The sequence below is a fragment of the Pleurodeles waltl genome, chromosome 2_2 (genome assembly GCF_031143425.1).
Source record: "Pleurodeles waltl isolate 20211129_DDA chromosome 2_2, aPleWal1.hap1.20221129, whole genome shotgun sequence".
In the NCBI taxonomy this organism is placed as follows: Eukaryota; Metazoa; Chordata; class Amphibia; order Caudata; family Salamandridae; genus Pleurodeles; species Pleurodeles waltl.
The window spans coordinates 1143576844-1143595190 of NC_090439.1; the positions used below are offsets into that span (position 1 = coordinate 1143576844).

General features: G+C 43.4%; 1 protein-coding gene across 1 annotated transcript in view; it reads left to right on the forward strand.

Moving 5' to 3' along the window:
• Positions 1–18347, forward strand: part of LOC138282976 (glutathione synthetase-like) — a 309854-nt gene that overhangs the window by 119977 nt on the left and 171530 nt on the right. The window contains exons 5-6 of the mRNA XM_069221064.1: positions 10841–10957; positions 12789–12869. Of these exons, the coding sequence (XP_069077165.1) occupies positions 10841–10957; positions 12789–12869 (198 nt within the window). The remainder of the gene's footprint in view (positions 1–10840; positions 10958–12788; positions 12870–18347) is intronic.

Sequence of the window (18347 nt, forward strand, 5' to 3'; positions counted from 1 at the left end):
ACAACAAAATCTCAGTTCTCACAGTAATGAGTAGGGAAGGGATTGTATCCAAAATGGATGCACACATTCTTTAGATTGGGTAATTTGAGGGAAAGAGAATTGAGCAATGCAAGAATAAAATGACTTCCTAGTCTATTAAGACCAAGAGCGTTGGTGCTTTTCAAGATGAGTTGTCCAGCTATTTATATCTCCCATTGCACCCATAGATAAATCTTTGCAGCTTACACAGATGGCACATTTAAAATATTACTAATTTCTACTGAAAACCCTGATATAATTTGTGGCCTTCCTAGGTTCAGATTGTACTACTGAATACTAACACCAAAAGTATCAAGGACAGCATATCGATGGACAAAATATTGAAAGGTAAGTGCATAAATGGAAGTATAGATTTACAGTTACTATTGATAACTCCACATTCAAGTACCTTGAAGCTATATGTACTGTGTAGGTGCATATGTTTGGAGTTAGGTATAGAAAATCTAGACTTACTTACCTGTTGATATTTTATTTTTGATATTTTGGCCTCTGTATTCTGTCCCATGGATATTGGTGATTCGATATTCAGGAGCCACACCCTAGGTTCAGTTAGTTTAAAATATTCTTAGCATGCCAGGTAGTTGTAAACACAGAGACAAATCTATGCCAAGAGTCTCTACTTCTGCTATATCTGTTGCTCTTGAAACCAGTTTTCCTCGCCCAATGGGATGGTGTGAATCAAGTGAGGCTGTTGGAAAGTGGATTACAGGTAAAGGCAGGTAAGTACCTACACTTGGCAATAGGCCACTAAGCCCCACTAAATTCAGTTAGGTCCCAATACATTAACCCCCAGCTCAACCCTCAGTAGCTTGGCAACGAGCAACAAGGCCTACCTTAGGAGACAAAGGCCCTCATTAGGACCCCGGCAGTGGGCGCAAAAGCAGCGGTAACACCGCTGGCAGGCTGGTGGTGCGGATGCCGTAATATGACCGCAGTAGGCGTTTCTAGCTAGTTTTGGAGCCATATACCGCCGCAGTCATTATGACTCGGTGCACCGCCACGCTTTCTGAGGTGGTAACACCGTTGCAAAAAGCCTGGCGGTCCCCTTTATTGGTATAGGGGGATTCACGCAGAACAGCAGATTCGCCTCCCATGCACACATACAACACCACCAACACACATACATGTCCCCACACCCTTCACAGCATGCCCAGACACACGTTTACACAAACACACATAACCTAATTATCAACATGGACCACCTTCACGCACCCAGACAACACAGTTACACACACAGACACCCCAAACACACAGGGATACCTGCACACACCCATTGAATGCATTTACCCTAACTTCCTCTGGGTTGGACGTCACCCCTGCAGGGATCCCTATGTTGTGAATAGGCAGCCCCACACTGCTGACGCGTTTCCGCCTTGACACAACGCTGTGCTGCCTTGTGGGTCGTATTTCGGTGGGCGGAGTATTTCTGGCGTGGCAGTGTTGTTTTGCTGACCACCTATTTTCATCTGTTCGCCCTGGTGGTTTGTGAAAACTGCCTGTATACTGGCGGTGTGTGTTTCTGTGGTCATGATACGGCGGTATGGTTACTTCCGGCACCGACGGTCAATTGGCACCCGCCAGCACGGCGGTGGGCGAGCATTATCGCCAGGGTTGTAATGAGGCCCAAAGTGTGTAAAGTATTCAAGTATCACAAAACAGTAATAAAATAAAACACTGGGAACAGTTTAAAAATCCAAAACCAATTCATAATAATGGGAAATATTTTTGTCTTTAATTTGACACCAAAACAAATACAATCGGATAAGGGGAACTAGAGATATACATTTTTAAAGAATTAATGTTTTTTTAGAGCTTAGAAACTAACAGGCCCACTCTGGAAATCTGGTCGCACCTCGACCGGAGCAAAGTCAACGTTTCAGGCCAACCACGATGGAGCCCTGTTGGGCTACAGCAAGCAGGAGGCCTTGGTCAAAAGTTTACCTTCAGACTTAGGGGGTTATTCCAACTTTGGAGGAGGTGTTAATCCATCCCAAAAGTGACGGTAAAGTGACGGATATACCACCAGCTGTATTACGAGTCCATTATATCCTATGGAACTCGTAATACGGCTGGTGGTATATCCGTCACTTTACCGTCACTTTTGGGACGGATTAACACCTCCTCCAAAGTTGGAATAACTCCCTTAGTCTTTTTCTTGAAGATTTTCTTCAGTGGGACGAAGTCACCAATCTGATCCGACCTCCATGGAGCCCTCTTTGGTAACGCTTCGCCGGAGACCACGGTGAAGAATTCCACCTTCGGACTTAGACAGTTTTTCAGGACAGAAATCTTCATATGGGCCAAAGCTGAACCTTTATCCGACGTCCGTGGATCCCTCCTCAGATAAACTGTGCGGGAAGTCCTGGTCAACTTTTTACGTTAGGACTTTGTCACTTTTTTTGAGTTTTTTCTCTCAGTTATCGGACAACCCTCCCCAGCAAGCCAATTTCGAGTCAAGCTTGTTGGATTGCCTTTGCAGGAGCCCCCGGTGAAATCCTGGAAGTCTGCGGCTCCGGAGCTTTTCAGCAGAACTAACCTGCATGTTAGGCTGGTTCGCAGTTGACGTAAGCCGGCTTGACTCCCGATGGTGGGTCTTCCCTTTATGGAGCTTTTTAACCAAAGATTCTCCAATCTTCTCCAAACTTCTGCATCTTCCTCCAGAAGGTCTTTGAAGGTCTTTGGGAGACCACAGCTCACCCCAAGGTTCCAGAAGCTCTGAGTTGCTCCTTGAGGGCTAGGACTCTAACTCCCAGAATGCACCTAGCTCAGACTCCAAAATGACTGCTAGACAGTGGTCGTCAGCTGGTCAATTTCTTCAGGATTTAAAGCAGGGGACTCTGGTTAGCTATTTTCACCTGTAGAAAGCAGGGAGTTCCTTCTTGAACCAGTTGAAGCCAGGCAAAGTCCTTTTTGTGGTGAAGCCCAAGTGTGCAGCTGGTGCAGTCCTTCAGAGTGCAGGTCAGGGGTCCAGCAGAGCAGTCATTCTTCTTCTTCTGATGTTGTTCCTTGTAGGGATCTTAGGTGTGGGTGCAGCTCTGACATATTTATCCTTGCTCCTTGGGTGAAAAGCGAGGGGGGGCGACTGTCCAATCATAGGCAGGCCACTACCCACTTGGACGACCACTTCCTAGAAACTGTGGCAAAAATCAATCCCAGGGAACAATATTCTTTAAAAATTCAACATGTCTGAAACTGAATTTTGGAGGTTAGGGCTGGCTGAGCCCACCCACTGGTGTGGGTAAAAATCCTTAACACACCCCTCTCCTGCCCTCTCCTAATCTAATCAAGTGGGCATCTGGTTCTCTGGGGTTGCATGAAATGGGGTAGGTCCTGAGCTGCTCAAAATGTCCTTCCCTCCTTTGAAGACCAGTTTGGCTGCTCTCCCAGCATCCTGTTTCACCATCTGCTGAGGCAGATCTCCTCCCCCAGACACTTCCTTTGTGTTCAGCTAGGGCCACTTCAGAAGCTGGCCAATCAGAGAAGGGCACTACAGAGCTGAAGTTGGCAACTTTCAGGTAGAGTTTTAAAACTCTTTTCCTGAACTAGTTATATTACATCTAACAATGGCAATGTGGGATGTATTATAACAATTAGTTTGATACCACACTCAAAATATCTGGCTCCAATTGGGACTTTATTAATTAAAATAAAGTCTCCCCATTTTAGGCTATGGAGCCCATTCACTACAGTGAAGGAAAGAAATGTTGGCTATTTTACCTCACCAGGGCTTATAAAACAATTTTTATATGCTTATAATTTCAAAGTCGAATTTGTATATAACTTCAGTTTAAAATCAGCCAGCAAGGCAGGCCTGCTGTTAAAATGACACTGGGTACCTCATCAGTGCATCTATGGGTGCACTACCTATGCTGGGATCCCTAAACCTACATGCCCTACCATATACCAGGGACTTATAGGTAGGTTGATACTACCAATTATAAGTAGCCCAATTTGCATATCCACATTACACATAGCACTGGCCCTGGGACTATTCAGCAGTACCCAAGGCACAGCCAAGAGTCAGTAACCACCAGTATCTTTCCAAACAGTTTGGGGGTGACCAGGGCAAAAAGGAGGACTTTCCTACAGAGGCCAGTCAGGATGTATTCAACAACAGGAGTGTCTTGTTCTAGGAAGTCAATGGAAAAAAGCATCCACCGAAAGATATGTGTCTGAACTCATGGTCAAAGGTTCAAATCCAAGTGGGCAACTCAGAAGATCGACAGAATGAGCACCACTGGATAATAATGTTAAACATCTGTTATTCAGGGCTGTTAGAAATGGGGTCTTTGGTTGGCAGTCAGGTTACCCCCTGTCCAAGCAAGGACCCTCACTCTAGTCAGGGTAAGTCACACACAATCCAAATTATCCTGTGCCCACCCTCTGGTAGCTTGGCACTGAGCAGTCAGGCTTAACTTAGAAGGCAATGCGTAAAGTACTTGTGCAATAAGTCATGCAATAACACAGTAGAACACCACAAAAATACACCACACAGTGTTTAGAAAAATATAAAATATTTATCTGGTAAGATGCAGATCAAAACGATTAAGATGCAATAAGTATATGTTGAGATATCAGTGTAAAAAGGATATAAAGTGTCTTTAGTCTCTTAAAAGCAATAAATGTCTCTTGCAAGCACAAAGTACCTGGTTTGCGTTCAAAATCTCTGCAAAGAACCACAGAGGAGGAGCTGTGTGGAAAACAGGGAAGCGTGCGTCGATTTCTCAGACGCACATGGCGTTGCGTCGTTTATTTTTCACGCAGGGAAGGCTTTGCATCGATTTCCGGTGCTCGGTCTTGGATCCTCTTCGGGTTGCGGGGTTTTCGGATGCCCCGAGGACGATGCATTGACATCCGCAGCTGGCAGGACGAAGTCACAGGGGCTGCGTTGATCCGGTGAGCGTTGCGTGGAAAATTGTACTGCACAGCAGGCGCTGTGTCGATTCCTCTCAGGAAGTCGGACTGCATCGTTCCGGCTCGGCTGTGCATCGATCCAGTGGGCCGTGCGTCCAATTTCCATTCGCTACTCTGGCGTTGCGTCGATCTTCTCCTTGCGAAGTCGGGCTGCGTCGTTCCGGTTCGGCGTGCAGTGAATTTTTCACCGCAATGCAGGCTGTGTGTCGTTTTCTGACGGCTGTGCGTTGATTTCCGCTACAGAGGGAGTTCTTCTTGCAGGAATGACATCTTTTTGGTCCTGAGACTTCAGGGAACAGGAGGCAAACTCTATCCAAGCCCTTGGAGAGCACTTCTCAGCACAGCCAGAGAGTAGCAAGGTAGCAGGGCAACAGCAAGGCAGCAGTCCTTCTCCGAAAGCAGTCAGGTGAGTCCTTTGGGCAGCTAGGCAGTTCTTCTTGGCTGGTTGCAGGTTCTGGTTCAGGTTCTCTTCTCCAGGAAGTGTCTGAGTTGGTAGGGGCAGAGGCCCTGTTTAAATACCCAAATGTGCCTTTAAAGTGGGGGAGACTTCAAAGAGTGGCTTAGAAGTGCACAAGGTCCCCCTTTCAGTTCAATCCTGTCTGCCAGGGTCCCAGTAGGGGGTGTGGCAATCTTTGTGTGAGGGCAGGCTACTGTCCTTTGACATGTAAGTGTCAGGCTCTCCAACCCTCCCAACCCAGGAAGGCCCATTCAATATTCAGATGTATGCAAGTGAGGCTGAGCATCCTGTGTTTGGGGTTTGTCTGAGTGAATGCACAAGGGAGCTGTCAACTGAACCTAGTCAGACATGGATTGTATGTCACAGAAGGATTTAAGTGCAGAGAAATGCTCACTTTTTAAAATTGCATTTCTAAAATAGTAATATTAAATCCAACTTCACCAGTCAGCAGGATTTTGCATTACCAGTCTGGCCATACTAAATATGACCTCCCTGCTCCTTTCAGATCAGCAGCTATCACTTCAACAATGTATGAGGGCAGTCCCAATGTTAGCCTATGAAGGGAGCAGGCCTCACAGCAGTGTAAAAACGAATTTAGCCACTACCAGGACATGCAAACTACACAGGTACATGTCCTGCCTTTTGCCTACACAGCACCCTGCCCTATGGGTTACCTAGGGCCTACCTTAGGGGTGACTTATATGTAGAAAAAGGGGAGTTTTAGGCTTGGCAAGTACTTTTAAATGCCAAGTCGAATTGGCAGTGAAACTGCGCACACAGGCCTTGCTTGCAATGGCCTGAGAGACATGGTTAAGAAGCTACTTAAGTGGGTGGCACAATTAGTGCTGCAGGACCATTAGTAGCATTTAATCTACAGGCCCTGGGCACATATAGTGCACTCTACTAGGGACTTATAAGTAAATTAAATTAAATAATCCAATTGGGTATGATCCAATGTTATCATGTTTAAAGGGAGAGAGCACATGCACTTTAGCACTGGTTAGCAGTGGTAAAGTGCGCAGTCTTAAAACCAGCAAAAAAAAGTATCCAAAAAGTTGAGGGAGGCAGGCAAAAGTTAGGGGTGACCACCCGAAGGCAGTCAGGTCTAACAAGTGCCAAAAAGCCCATAGGTGACTGAATGGTTTACAAGGGCACATGTATGATTTGGGAAGCAAACAAATGAGTGAGAAATTGACAAATCTCAATATTACAAAGGAAAGTACACCACTACGGTGCTAACGGCAAAGTTGTGAAAGTTTGAAAACATTTTTTTCTAATAGAGTTTTTCAGATGTCCCGCACACTTTTGGTGCTTGGTGATTTGGGCTGAGCTTGCTTCGGAGCACACCTGCTGCCCTACGTACAGGCCACAAGCACTGTAAAATGTATAAGGAACTATTGAATTGTAAATGCATAGCAAGTATCATACACTCAACACTCCAGGGCAGGATGTCCGTACAGCTTGGATCCATCAATTCAGAATGGAGTGGATATTTAAGGCCAGATTTACAAGGCCCTAGCACCTCTTAGCACCACATTAGCGTCATTTTTGGTTTACGCTAATGTGCCGTTAAGGAGGCCATTCTCCTTCGCCATAATGACAAAGTAGTGCAATGCTTGCATTGTTCCACTTTGAGCCCCCTTGCACCACATTATGCCTGCGCCCGGCATAATGTATGCAAGGGGGGCGTTCTCCCGTAGGGAGGCCCGTACAAATGGCGCAGTTAAATGTACAACATTTCACTGCACCATTTTTAGCTCAGAGCAGGCATTAAAATGACCTGCCTATTACTTTCAATGGTCCTCCCTTTACTTTGCAGGATTAGCACCACAATAGCATCCTAAATGTTTCTGCTATTGTCCTAATTTTTGCCATTTTGCACTGTGTTGTAAATACGGCACACGCATGGTGTTGTTAGCTGTGATGCGCCACTTTCTTTTATATTTGGCCCTTAGTGTTTACTTTATTGCCTGATTTGTAGGTGGACAGAGTGAGAAAGAAATCTCAGATTATGGAGCACTCTGAATATAGGAGCTGGATCTAGAGATATGGCTTTTACTATGATGATTAGATGGACTGCAAAGGGCTTAATAAACATGTCAAACCTGGCAGTATATTATCAAACTGGGCAAGGTATGACTATGGCCAATATATAAGAAATACATATTTAATATTCTAAACATGACTCTTTTGCTTAAACAATGTTTTGATTAAGATACTTTTGAGTACGTTGGTGTGGAAGAGTTCTACTGATAATACATAAATCCGTAGGATTTGACATGTAGAAAGCCATCCCTAATTGTAAATGTTTTTGCAGTTCCAGTTTATTGTCAAGTACATTTTGTTTTGCCTAAACACAATCAGACTTATCAATTTTGTATTGAGGAAACTAATCCCTCAAATGAATCCCTCCACAAAGATCTTAAAAGGTAAATTACGTGATACCATATATGCAATCATTTAACTTGTTCTTGGAAGATTTGTTTTGCATCTTTTTTCTAGGACAGGACGATGTTTCTCAGCCCTGACCTAGGGTGGTCCTTCCCTTCTTTTAATTCAGAAGCACTTCTCTGTTTAGTAGTATTGGATGCAGTCTTGGTCAGCGTGTTCAGAATAGGGCCTTTTGTTTATCAGAGATGGTATTTAGATTGTGTAATGCTTCTACTATTTTTCAGCATGTTATCGATTCATTAGTTTCTGATATACTGATCAATTTGCCATATTGAACCTTGATGATATTTTTGTGTTTTTAAGACTCTTACAGAACATCAAGAGCATTCTTCTTTGTGAGGTATGAGTTTGTTATTGCACATATTCCAGGTAAAAAAATGTGTTAGTGGGTGTTTTGTGCCCCCAGTATTCAGACGACTCTGCACTCACTTATGGGCACTCAATAATTCCTCCACAATGAGTTCTTAGAACATTTCAGTCTTTTTTGGAAAGAGTAAAGATGACACAAGGAAGCTTGAATCCAAGAAACTTAGAAGATCTTCACTACTCCCTTAGTTCGGTGAAACGAATTGTATTTTCTGTAGCAATCTTTTTTTGCTGCTGGTAAGAAATTTTAGATAGAATTAGTGTCATGACTTTGCTGTTTCTGGTTAAAGGGATTAAGATAATTTTGTATTTGGTTTTACCATCCTTTTGGTGTTCATTTTGATGTTCATGATCATTTTCTTTTTACACTATTTGCGCTCAACTTACATCATTGCATTCTAAGTCTTTTGGTTATCTGCAGCCTTTACCAATGGTCCAACAATCATAACAGATGATCTTGACTTCTGAAGAATATCATGTGACAATAGTAACAGTAGACACATTATTAAAGATGGTCCATTTTTCTCCCTTTCAAATGAAATACACAGCTGAAGAAGTGTCCCTGTCCATTTCAGGAGATACATTTCATCTTCCTGGATTACCTCATATAATCATCTCTGATATAGGTGCTGGCTATCTGTTGTGTTTCTGGAAGGCAATATGCAAGGCATTTGAAATTGAATCTGCTTTATTTACTGGCTATCATTCTCAGTCCACAATCTAAGGGGCTCATAGAGCAAAATACTCTGAGTCTGGAGCAATAGTTTTGAGGTTACTCTAATGGTACCCCTGGACAATGTTTTTTATCTTCTATACTCAGAGTTTTCTTTTAATAATGCTACTGATAGTGCCACTAAGGTATTTGCATTATTTTGAATGCAAAGTTTTCACCCCCAAGTGTTTTCCATCTGCGCCTCAAATGGATTCTTTAATTCCTGCAGCTGCAGAATGCTTGAAGTGTTACTGTTTGGCAAGCAAACCTCCCTGTGGACCCCAACCCAGTGTCCTGACTCCCTAGGACCCACACTCATTCCCACCAATGCCAGCTGCAACATGCATCCTGCGAGACGCTCAGGAAAATCTTCACATGTCTCCACTGGACACCCACAGGAATGTAACACAAACGCTCATTACCACAAGACTAGACTACGGCAACACCATATACGTAGACATCTTTGCCAAACTCACTAACAGAGTTCAAGTGGTTTGGGGGGAGACAATTGAGTTCCCCAAGTTGTTCGTTGTAGACCTTTAAGTAGAAATTGTTTTAGGTCACACTCAAAACTGGGGAGGTTATTGACCAGTTTATGGCCCTTGTGGAGATTGTGCTATAGTTTTGCTCCTGTCCTTTAAAAAAAAATGAATTTAGTTCATGTGGCACTCCCAAGCACAAGCTCATCTGTAGCAAAGGCTACAAATTCACATTTGTAGACCCATGGTTGCCACATGAGCACCACAAACCTCTATTCATCTACTATCCTTCAGCATGTTACACCACAGCTACCTCTTTCCATATCTCTTAACTTTCCAATTAAATGGTAAGGTAGCTCCTGCCCTCTACACAGAGTCATCTGGTAACACACAGGCATCTTCTCCCCAATCTGTACAGAGAAAAGACACTCTCTTGCCCCCTCCTTGGAACCTATTTACTCAACCACTTGGTCCACACTAATAGTAAATGGCTCCACAAACTTTTGCTTCATGTCTAGTAACTTCCAGTTGGACCTTAGGACCTGTATGCACAATCACATATGTTCTTCTGCCAGGAATACTAAGAAGTATAGTGCAATCTAGAATAGATGCAGAAAGACACATGCACTTGAAGAGCTAAAAGGGACCTGGTCCGTGCACAGCTGGGGTTGTTTTGAAGCTTTTTATTTTGAAGTGGTAGCTAAAGTTGTTTTGTTTAAGTATGATAGAGGGCTTCTGTTGGTAATTTGAGAGTATAAATAGTAATTAGGAGTGTTGGGATGCTGAAAACGGGGGTGGTGGAGTAGGGAGAGGGTGGTGCTGGTGATCTGTACTGAGAAGCCCCCCAAGTCTGCCTGAGCATGTGAGTAATAAAGACTGGCAGGCATGTTCTCTTTTTATGATTTTTACACAACAGTCTGAACTGGGTAGAACTACACCAACCTCTTTGATAAGAAAGGTAAATATATAAAGTCTTGCAGAATATAAGTGACATTTCCTTCCTGACTTGGTAGAGGGGTCACAGAAGGATGGCCCTGGAAAGAGAGATGGGAAGCATACAGGCTGTTGCTTCTGCAGTTACTGCATCACTTTGTTATTGTATCTGCCCTGTTATTGCATGGTATTACCACTGCAAATGTAAGTGTCTGAAGGCCTTTCTCTAGTTGCCTCAGCTTATCATTTACACCAGTAATAATGGCCGGAGGGGTGAAGTTGGTGTACATTTATCCACATTTATTACAGTTTGGGAAACAGAACAACATCATTAGGTATCCATTTAATTATGCCAGTTTTAGTTTTGTGGGAATTAAAAATATTAATTTGTGAGCAGGCAATGCCTGGGACAGTTGAAATAAAGTGATTGCAACATGAGGTTTCCAGTGTCATTGAGTGTTCACCCAGTGCAACCTCTTTGTCCTGCAGGCATGTGTTGAATGTATTGGGGAAATCCAAGGAGGCCTCTGAACTGCTGCACAATAACCCTTCAGAGAGGATTGCTAATGGCATTGCAACAGCCTGGAAACTGTATGCTTCTAAGAGGTAAGGCATCTCCTTTGTCCCTGTTGTATACTACTAGGTCATTCCTCTTTCTCTTAAAATTAGCCAGTTGGTCTCCAGGAAATTTTTTCCCAAGGGCTGATTAGGAACTTCTTGATGCAGCAGTCCCTAATCAGTGCTGCAGAATGTGTCAACTAGAACACATGGTGACCATTACTTTCCTTTTTCACGGCTTCCAACCTAAGGCATAATATGAAAAATCTAGTCCTAGGATGGTGGAATCCTGTTATATGTGCCTGTCCCCTGATCTTGAGTCTTTGGGAGGCTGAAGTGTGTTTGGAAAAAATAACCCTGTCTCAAAATGTTATGTCTGTTTGTATAGTGCACAACTTACCCAGAAAGGTATGCTGGAGCTGAAGTAGGAACTGTATGGGCCGAGCTAGTGCTAGGCAAAGAGCCAGGTTTTCAGTTTGTTGCAGAATTTAGGTACTGAAGAGGTGGTTTTGATATGCAGGGGCAGGTTTTTCCAGGCATTTGGGAGCGAGGCGAAGAAAGCCCAAACGCCTGATCTGCTTCTGCATAGGCGTGGGGTGCGTGCAAGTAGGAGTCTGGCTGAGCAGAGATTTCTAGTACGTTTGTGGAAGTTTGAGGTTGTTGAGGTACGTGGGCCAATGTTGTGTAAAGCTTTGTATGTGTGCATGAAGAGTTTGAAGAGTGCTCGTTTGTGGATTGGAGCCAGTGGTGCTCTTTGAGGTGCGGAGTGATGTGACAGTGGGGTGGGAGGTTAAGGGTGTGTTTTGTATGGTTTAGTGTCTTCTGTTCAGATGAGCATTGATTCCAGCATAGAGTGTGTTGGCATAGTCCAACTTGCTGGTAATGAGGTTTTGGGTGACTGCTTTGCGAGTGTTGGTGTGAAGCCCTTTAAACATCTTCTTGAACATCTTGAGGGTGTGGAAGCAGGAGACAGAGACTGCATTCACTTGGGCGATCATGATAAGTTGGTTGTTGATTACTTTTCTGAGGTTCTTTGCATGGGGTAGCAGTAGTGATGTGGGTCGGAGTTCAGCAGGCCACCGGGTGGAGTCCCAGAGCAAGGTGCATTTGGCAAAGATTACTACTTCTGTCTTGTCTGTGTTGAGATTGAGAATGTTGGTTTTCATTCATCTGGTGACTTAAGTCATGCAGGCAAACAAATTGGCCTCAGTGTTTGGTATCTTTGGAAAGGGAGAGTATGAGCTGGGTGTTGTCAGAATAGGATATGATGTGAATTCCTTGGGCATGGATGATGCTTGTGAGTGGGGCTGAGTGAAGATCTTTGTGAAACTCCGTAGATGAGGTTGACAGCATCCGAGGTGAAGGGGGCTGGGCTGACTGACTCGGTGCAGCCCGTCAGGCAAGAGCAAAATCTGTGAAGTGCCGACATTGGATGACGGCTTTAGGCAGTCACAGGATAAGGATAGGGTGGAAGATGGTGTGGAAGGCTGCGGAAAGATCCAGTACCATGATGTATGCAGTGTCACCTGGCAATCAGCAGAGTGAACCACCACATGGAAGGTTTGAAATTCCACCGGCATACTCTTTCAGACCATACCAAACATTCCTTTATTTGGTATGTTATCAGACAAAGCAAATAAGGCATAGCCTAAGCTGAACACGTGTCTCCCATTCCCAAAAGGTGTTCTAACACAATATTGAAGTTTTAATATTATCTGGCATATATATCGGCTGTTTAATGTCGACTACCACCATATCATGAAGATACATGAAGGTTCAGATGCTTTAGTATATTTTACAAAGATGATGATCTATTGATCACAATAGTTTGTAGGTTTGTACATTTAATGTCGAAAGTAATGTTATTTATCCTTTCCAGGGCTGTTGTGATGATCCTGGTTGGAAATATCCAAATGTATATTCATGACCATCGGTACTTTGAACATGAACTGTGGAAGAGGTAGGCTACGTTCTGTAAAGATGTTGGTCCATTCTCTGTAATCATCATCCTTTGTGATGAGCTGCTACAATGCTGAGATTTCTTACATTCCAACGCATATCCCAAACCTACCAAATGAGTGCTTCCATGAAGTGCATGGCAGTGAATTGGTGGTGCATGAATCCCCTTCATTTAAATGAGCCTTCACTGTGTGCCTGGCTAGGAAAGCCTTAGTGACCTTTTGGGAGGCACAGTACAGGCTTCTGGTTAGTATAGCTGGAGTCCTTGAGACATTTATAAGTCCCAGGTATGCAACATAATTGTTTATGTGAAGTTGCCAAATCGCAGACGCCAAACCAATATCAGTGTTCTATTCGTGAGAGTATCTGCAAATCTCTGCCCCTACATTATACTATAGGTAATGATAATAAAGTAAAGGGAGTACAGCTGAGGGATGATGGGTTGTACATATATCTAATCTGAGTTATGTGGATAAGAGCATCAGATCCAAGCAAGCCAGAACAAAACTATTTTCTACTGTCAACAATTGGGTTTGTTTCTTCTTGTGCCATGTATTATAATGTATTTAATTTTCTATACATTGAAAGAGATCGTTGCTTCTCAACTGACACATTTGTAGATCTGGGCGAGGGATGGCCTTTGTTGTCCTATTGTAGCTTTTGTAAATGATGCACAAAATAAATTCAATTTAAAGAGAAAGACGGATCGTGTCAGCCTCCTTTAGCCACTAAAATGCTAGAAGTGTCATTCCCATAAAGGATTGCCCAGTGGCAGTGTGCATTGAGTGGGGTAATAGGCCATTCGCCTCATTACTGCTGCTTAAGTGGCTATCGGGCTGCAGCTGGGGTTCATACTGTGCCCCCACCTTGCCAAGCTAATGTATAAGTTTAGTAAGGCTGTCACACGTACTGCAGCTCAGGTGCTGTCCCCTCCTGATGACCCGCAGCGGTTGTCGTACACCACTCCTACCTGCCACCTTCATTGCTCTCTGTGAAGATCCACCTGTCACTCATGTTCCTGTATGGAGGGGGAAGGAGGAGGGACATTCAGTCCTGGCCTCACCTGGTCTGCTCAAGCAGCATGTGGGTTAAATTCACAGAATCTAGGAAATGCAAGTGTAAAGGTTTTATTGAAGTGCAGCACAATACCCACAACCGTGTCCCAGGAAGCTAAGGATCAAATCTCCCTAAATTCCAGAATACAATACACTTAGGCACATGCATGGCTTAACGTAAAGATAAACACTCTTGCTGTTCAAAATTAAAGCGAGAATAATGCAAACACAATATATTTAGCCCCCTAAAAAACGAAAATAAGAACAATAAATAAATACATTAATAACAGATATGCCTTAATGGTGAACGGAACAAAAACCATTCCACTCTAGAGGATATTGTACATGGTCTACATATTTAACAGGTGGTCTTCTGCTACGACTTGTTTCCTTGACCCACAATGCCACACATTCAGTCTGTGTTTCCAATCACACAACCTCCACCTCTACATCCAGAGCGATGGCCGTGCTGATCCACCTGCAGATCCTCTTGTGATGTGTCAGAACTAGTAGTAAAACTCCCTCCCTGAAGTCCTTCCTCAAATCTAAACCTTGCTACTCTTCTGACGGTCCATACCTTTATGTCTTCTGTGACTACACTGTTTTTGTTGATCTCGATCACTCTCATAGCTTTTCCAAAACTTTGTCTAGCTTTACCAAGAATACCTGTTTTGAGAATCACTACCTAATCTTCTACTTTAAACGTAGGTTCCTTCACCTTCTACTTCGAATCATAGGCGTGTTTTACTTTCTCCTGTTTCTTTTCCACCCTTAGAGCCACTTCCTTCTTTCTAATAACATCTTCCTTCACCTTTTGCTGCTTTTTAAACCACCACATACACAGCTCGGAAACAGGATTCCTGTTCTTTTGCAATTTAAGAAGGACTGACCTAATTGGTGGTGTGGGTAGTGATTTGATGCACCCAAAACATATCTCTCAACTTGTTTTTCCATTCACACCCAAACCCACGTGCCCACAAAATGCTTTTCTTCACAACACGATTAAACCTTTCCACCTGTCCATTACCTTGTGTTTCACATAATGCAGTACTATCCATGGCAAATGTTATAATATATGTGAAAACCTGCCATGTCCCTTGACTTCAGCTACACACCATTGTCAGTGACTATCACTTTCAGATATCCTTCCCTGGTGAAAATGTCTATGAAATAAACTAAATGATAGCATCTGTGGTAGCCTGTGCAACACACTTCACCTCTACACTTGGAATGGTAGTTAACCCAAACCAGGGCCAAACAAACATCTAGCACTGAGGAATAAACAGGTCTGGAAATGTCAAACAGAACATTTTGCAATAGGAATTTCGCCAAATAACTGGACGTCAGAAAGTAGACACAACCTTAACATCTTTACTCTATTGGCACATACCTCACACTCCCTCACTACCTTATCCACCATCACATCTAAGCCTGGCTACCAAAAACTCATCGTAATCAATCGTTTTATAGAAGGCATTGCCAAATGGCCTTCATGTGCTAATAACAAAATGCGGTATCCGAACCACTAGGCCCTATGTATTTTCCTTCCTTAAACAACAAATCCCCCTAAACTTTCAATTCTTCAGCTATCTTCCAAAAGGGAAACAAATGAGCAGGAATCGCTCCTGCATTAAATATTTCTTTACACATTTTAACAACTAATCACTTTCTTCTGCCTTCCACATCTTCTAGTTGATACTCACAAAACGTCCCGAAACAAGATCTATTGTGGTGACCATCAGGTCCACCTCTCCAAAATCTTCAGAATTCTCCTCATGGACACAAAGTAATCTGCACAAACTATCAATGTGTGCTGTGGCATTTCATCCCCCACCAGGAGATAAAGTACCTACAAGAATCCTGGGGTCGGTTTTCAAAATAAATCAAGCTCCCCCATATGTAACTGCAGAAATGTTCCACCACACCCATGATAACAACTCCTTCTCTGTGTCTGCAGATCTTCTTCTGGTGTCATTAAGAATACGAGAAGGAACCACTACACTCCACTACACTCCATCCCTCCTTTCCACACTGTTGTGGAAGTTCCACAGTGATGATACATTCCTGATTAATAGAAAATGATTTCAACGTTGGCACCTCCACAATTTCAGACTTTATCAATTCGAATGCCTTCCCTTGTTTTTCAGACCAAACAAACTTCTCCTGATAAGTTCTCTCAGTGCTTCCTTTTTGGTAGCAAAATCTTTAATAAATTTACTGTGATACACACATGAGAATGCAAATGGGATATTGGCAAGTTATCATTTTGCCTTCCACTGGAATGCATGCGGGTGTATTTTACTTACCCAGTCATGATCTTCACCAGATAGTCTGTCAGATATCTGCCAGAAATCTATTCTGAGCCTTTGTTAGACACCCTACTGTATAACATTACTGTACACAGAAGACACTGTACTACACACTGAAAGCCCATGTAGATACCGATATTCTTCATGTTAAAGCTGATGTTATAAAATGATGACATTAAATAGAGACATTCAATTAAGCACATTTCACTTAACAAAAACCTTGCTGGAAGAACTAAAAAGACACATCAATAGGTCTTTTAACAAAGCTCTACATACCCAATATTGCGTGTACAATCATGAAGCAATATCTCATTCATAAATGTGCAGTGTGTGGCTGATGAGTACTGGTTGACATGTTTCTGTGGATTTAATGGTTGCCTCCACCTTCTTCGGGAATAAAAAAAACTTCTGTTGATCTCCCGAACAACTAAATAGGATACACACCAATTTGCAGAAACACCAAATAAAATCAAGTAAATAATTTATAACTCATGCATATGCCACAATCAGGGCGGTGCTCCTGACTTCCCATGCCACCCGTGTGTACTGCAAGAGTCAGCACTGGTTAGTATACAGCAAAGTGGCGCTTTAACCCACCCAGTTAGTAACTTATATTGCATGACTTATACCATGCACCTACACTTGGTGAAAGAGAGATAACTAAACAGAAGGGTCTCATGACCTTCCCTTTCTGGAATATAACCCTTCATTTTACATTCACCATGAAATGCTAGATGCTTATAATTTTCAACATTTTATTGTGCGATATAAAAAAACCTAACTTATTTAGATCATTCTCCACCCGCGAGTCCACTATAGTTATGGTTTCTGTTCACAACATCCAGTCCAAGAAGCAGGTTCCAACCGCAGGCAAAGGGCCTTATTTGGAGTATGGCAGGTCAATCACCACTCCCTGGTGGAGGTCTAGCCGCTACACGTAGAGACCCTTGCCAGGCTGTCAGTAGTAGGAAGGGATACCTTTATCACCATATTAAAAGTGACAGTTATCCCGCCCCCTGGAAGTGACGTCATTTCCGGTGGCTGGGACTTCCGGTGTCCCTGAAAGCCCTCCCCGGAAGTGACGTGGGTGCATGGGGGTGTCACGTGGTCTGTGACCTCATGGTGTTGCAGAGTAGAGCCCACCCTTTTTTAAATGTTGCATATAAGGAGCTGGTTAGAACCGGCTGTCAAACTTGAACCAATGCTGAAACAGCTTGTCAAGGCGCCATGAAGAGATACAATCCGATCGTCAGAAAAGCCGCCTCCTCAGGGGCCCTGAACACTATTGGTAGATATTACCGGACCCTAACACCTCTTATGATCGATGAGAATGCACAACAGGCTGTCCCTGACACCCAGGATACCAATGTTACTGGTTTTCAAGAGGAACTTTGCCAGCGGCTTGAAAAGCTCAACCCCAAGGATGTGTCGACCCTGATATCCCCTATTAAGGGGGCCAGCAGTGACAGCGATGCCTCGACAGATGAATTAAGTGTTGCATCGAACTTCATCGACGTTGAAGATGTTGAAGTATGTGTAGCACCACCAAATTCGCCCATCTATGAAGACATGGGATTCCAGGAGGACCCCGTTGTTGTACAGCCGTCAGTTGTAAGCTCCGACGATGTTTCTACCCCGATGGACCTCTGCGACTCCCAAGATTTCAGAGGAGCCTCTGAGTGTGGCGAGAATGTTGAGGTTTGTAAAGACATTTTCTTCTTTTTTTTTATGCATGTATACTCTGGTGTCATACTTTTAACTAATAATGTGTCTTGTGCTTTCTGTTTGAAACCTAGAAAGCAACTGAAGAAAGGGAGCCTCTAGAAGGGTCCGCGCCTAAGGTTAACGCCGTAAATTTTTACTGCTTATGCTGTTCCAGACAGTCTGAAAGTATTACAAGCCAGAACAAAGAGCCTCGTAAGAAATGTGTTTGCACCTACAATAGCCGCGATTTTGAAAAGGAAACTCCGGGCGTTCCCTATGACGCCATATGGCCAGTTAAAGGTTTTGCAGCGACCGTTGTGAACACGTGTGTTAAACGGGATTATTATGACCTTTGTTACGGGTATAAAATTAATGAACCTCAGCAGGAGGCTCACGAATGTCTACACGAGG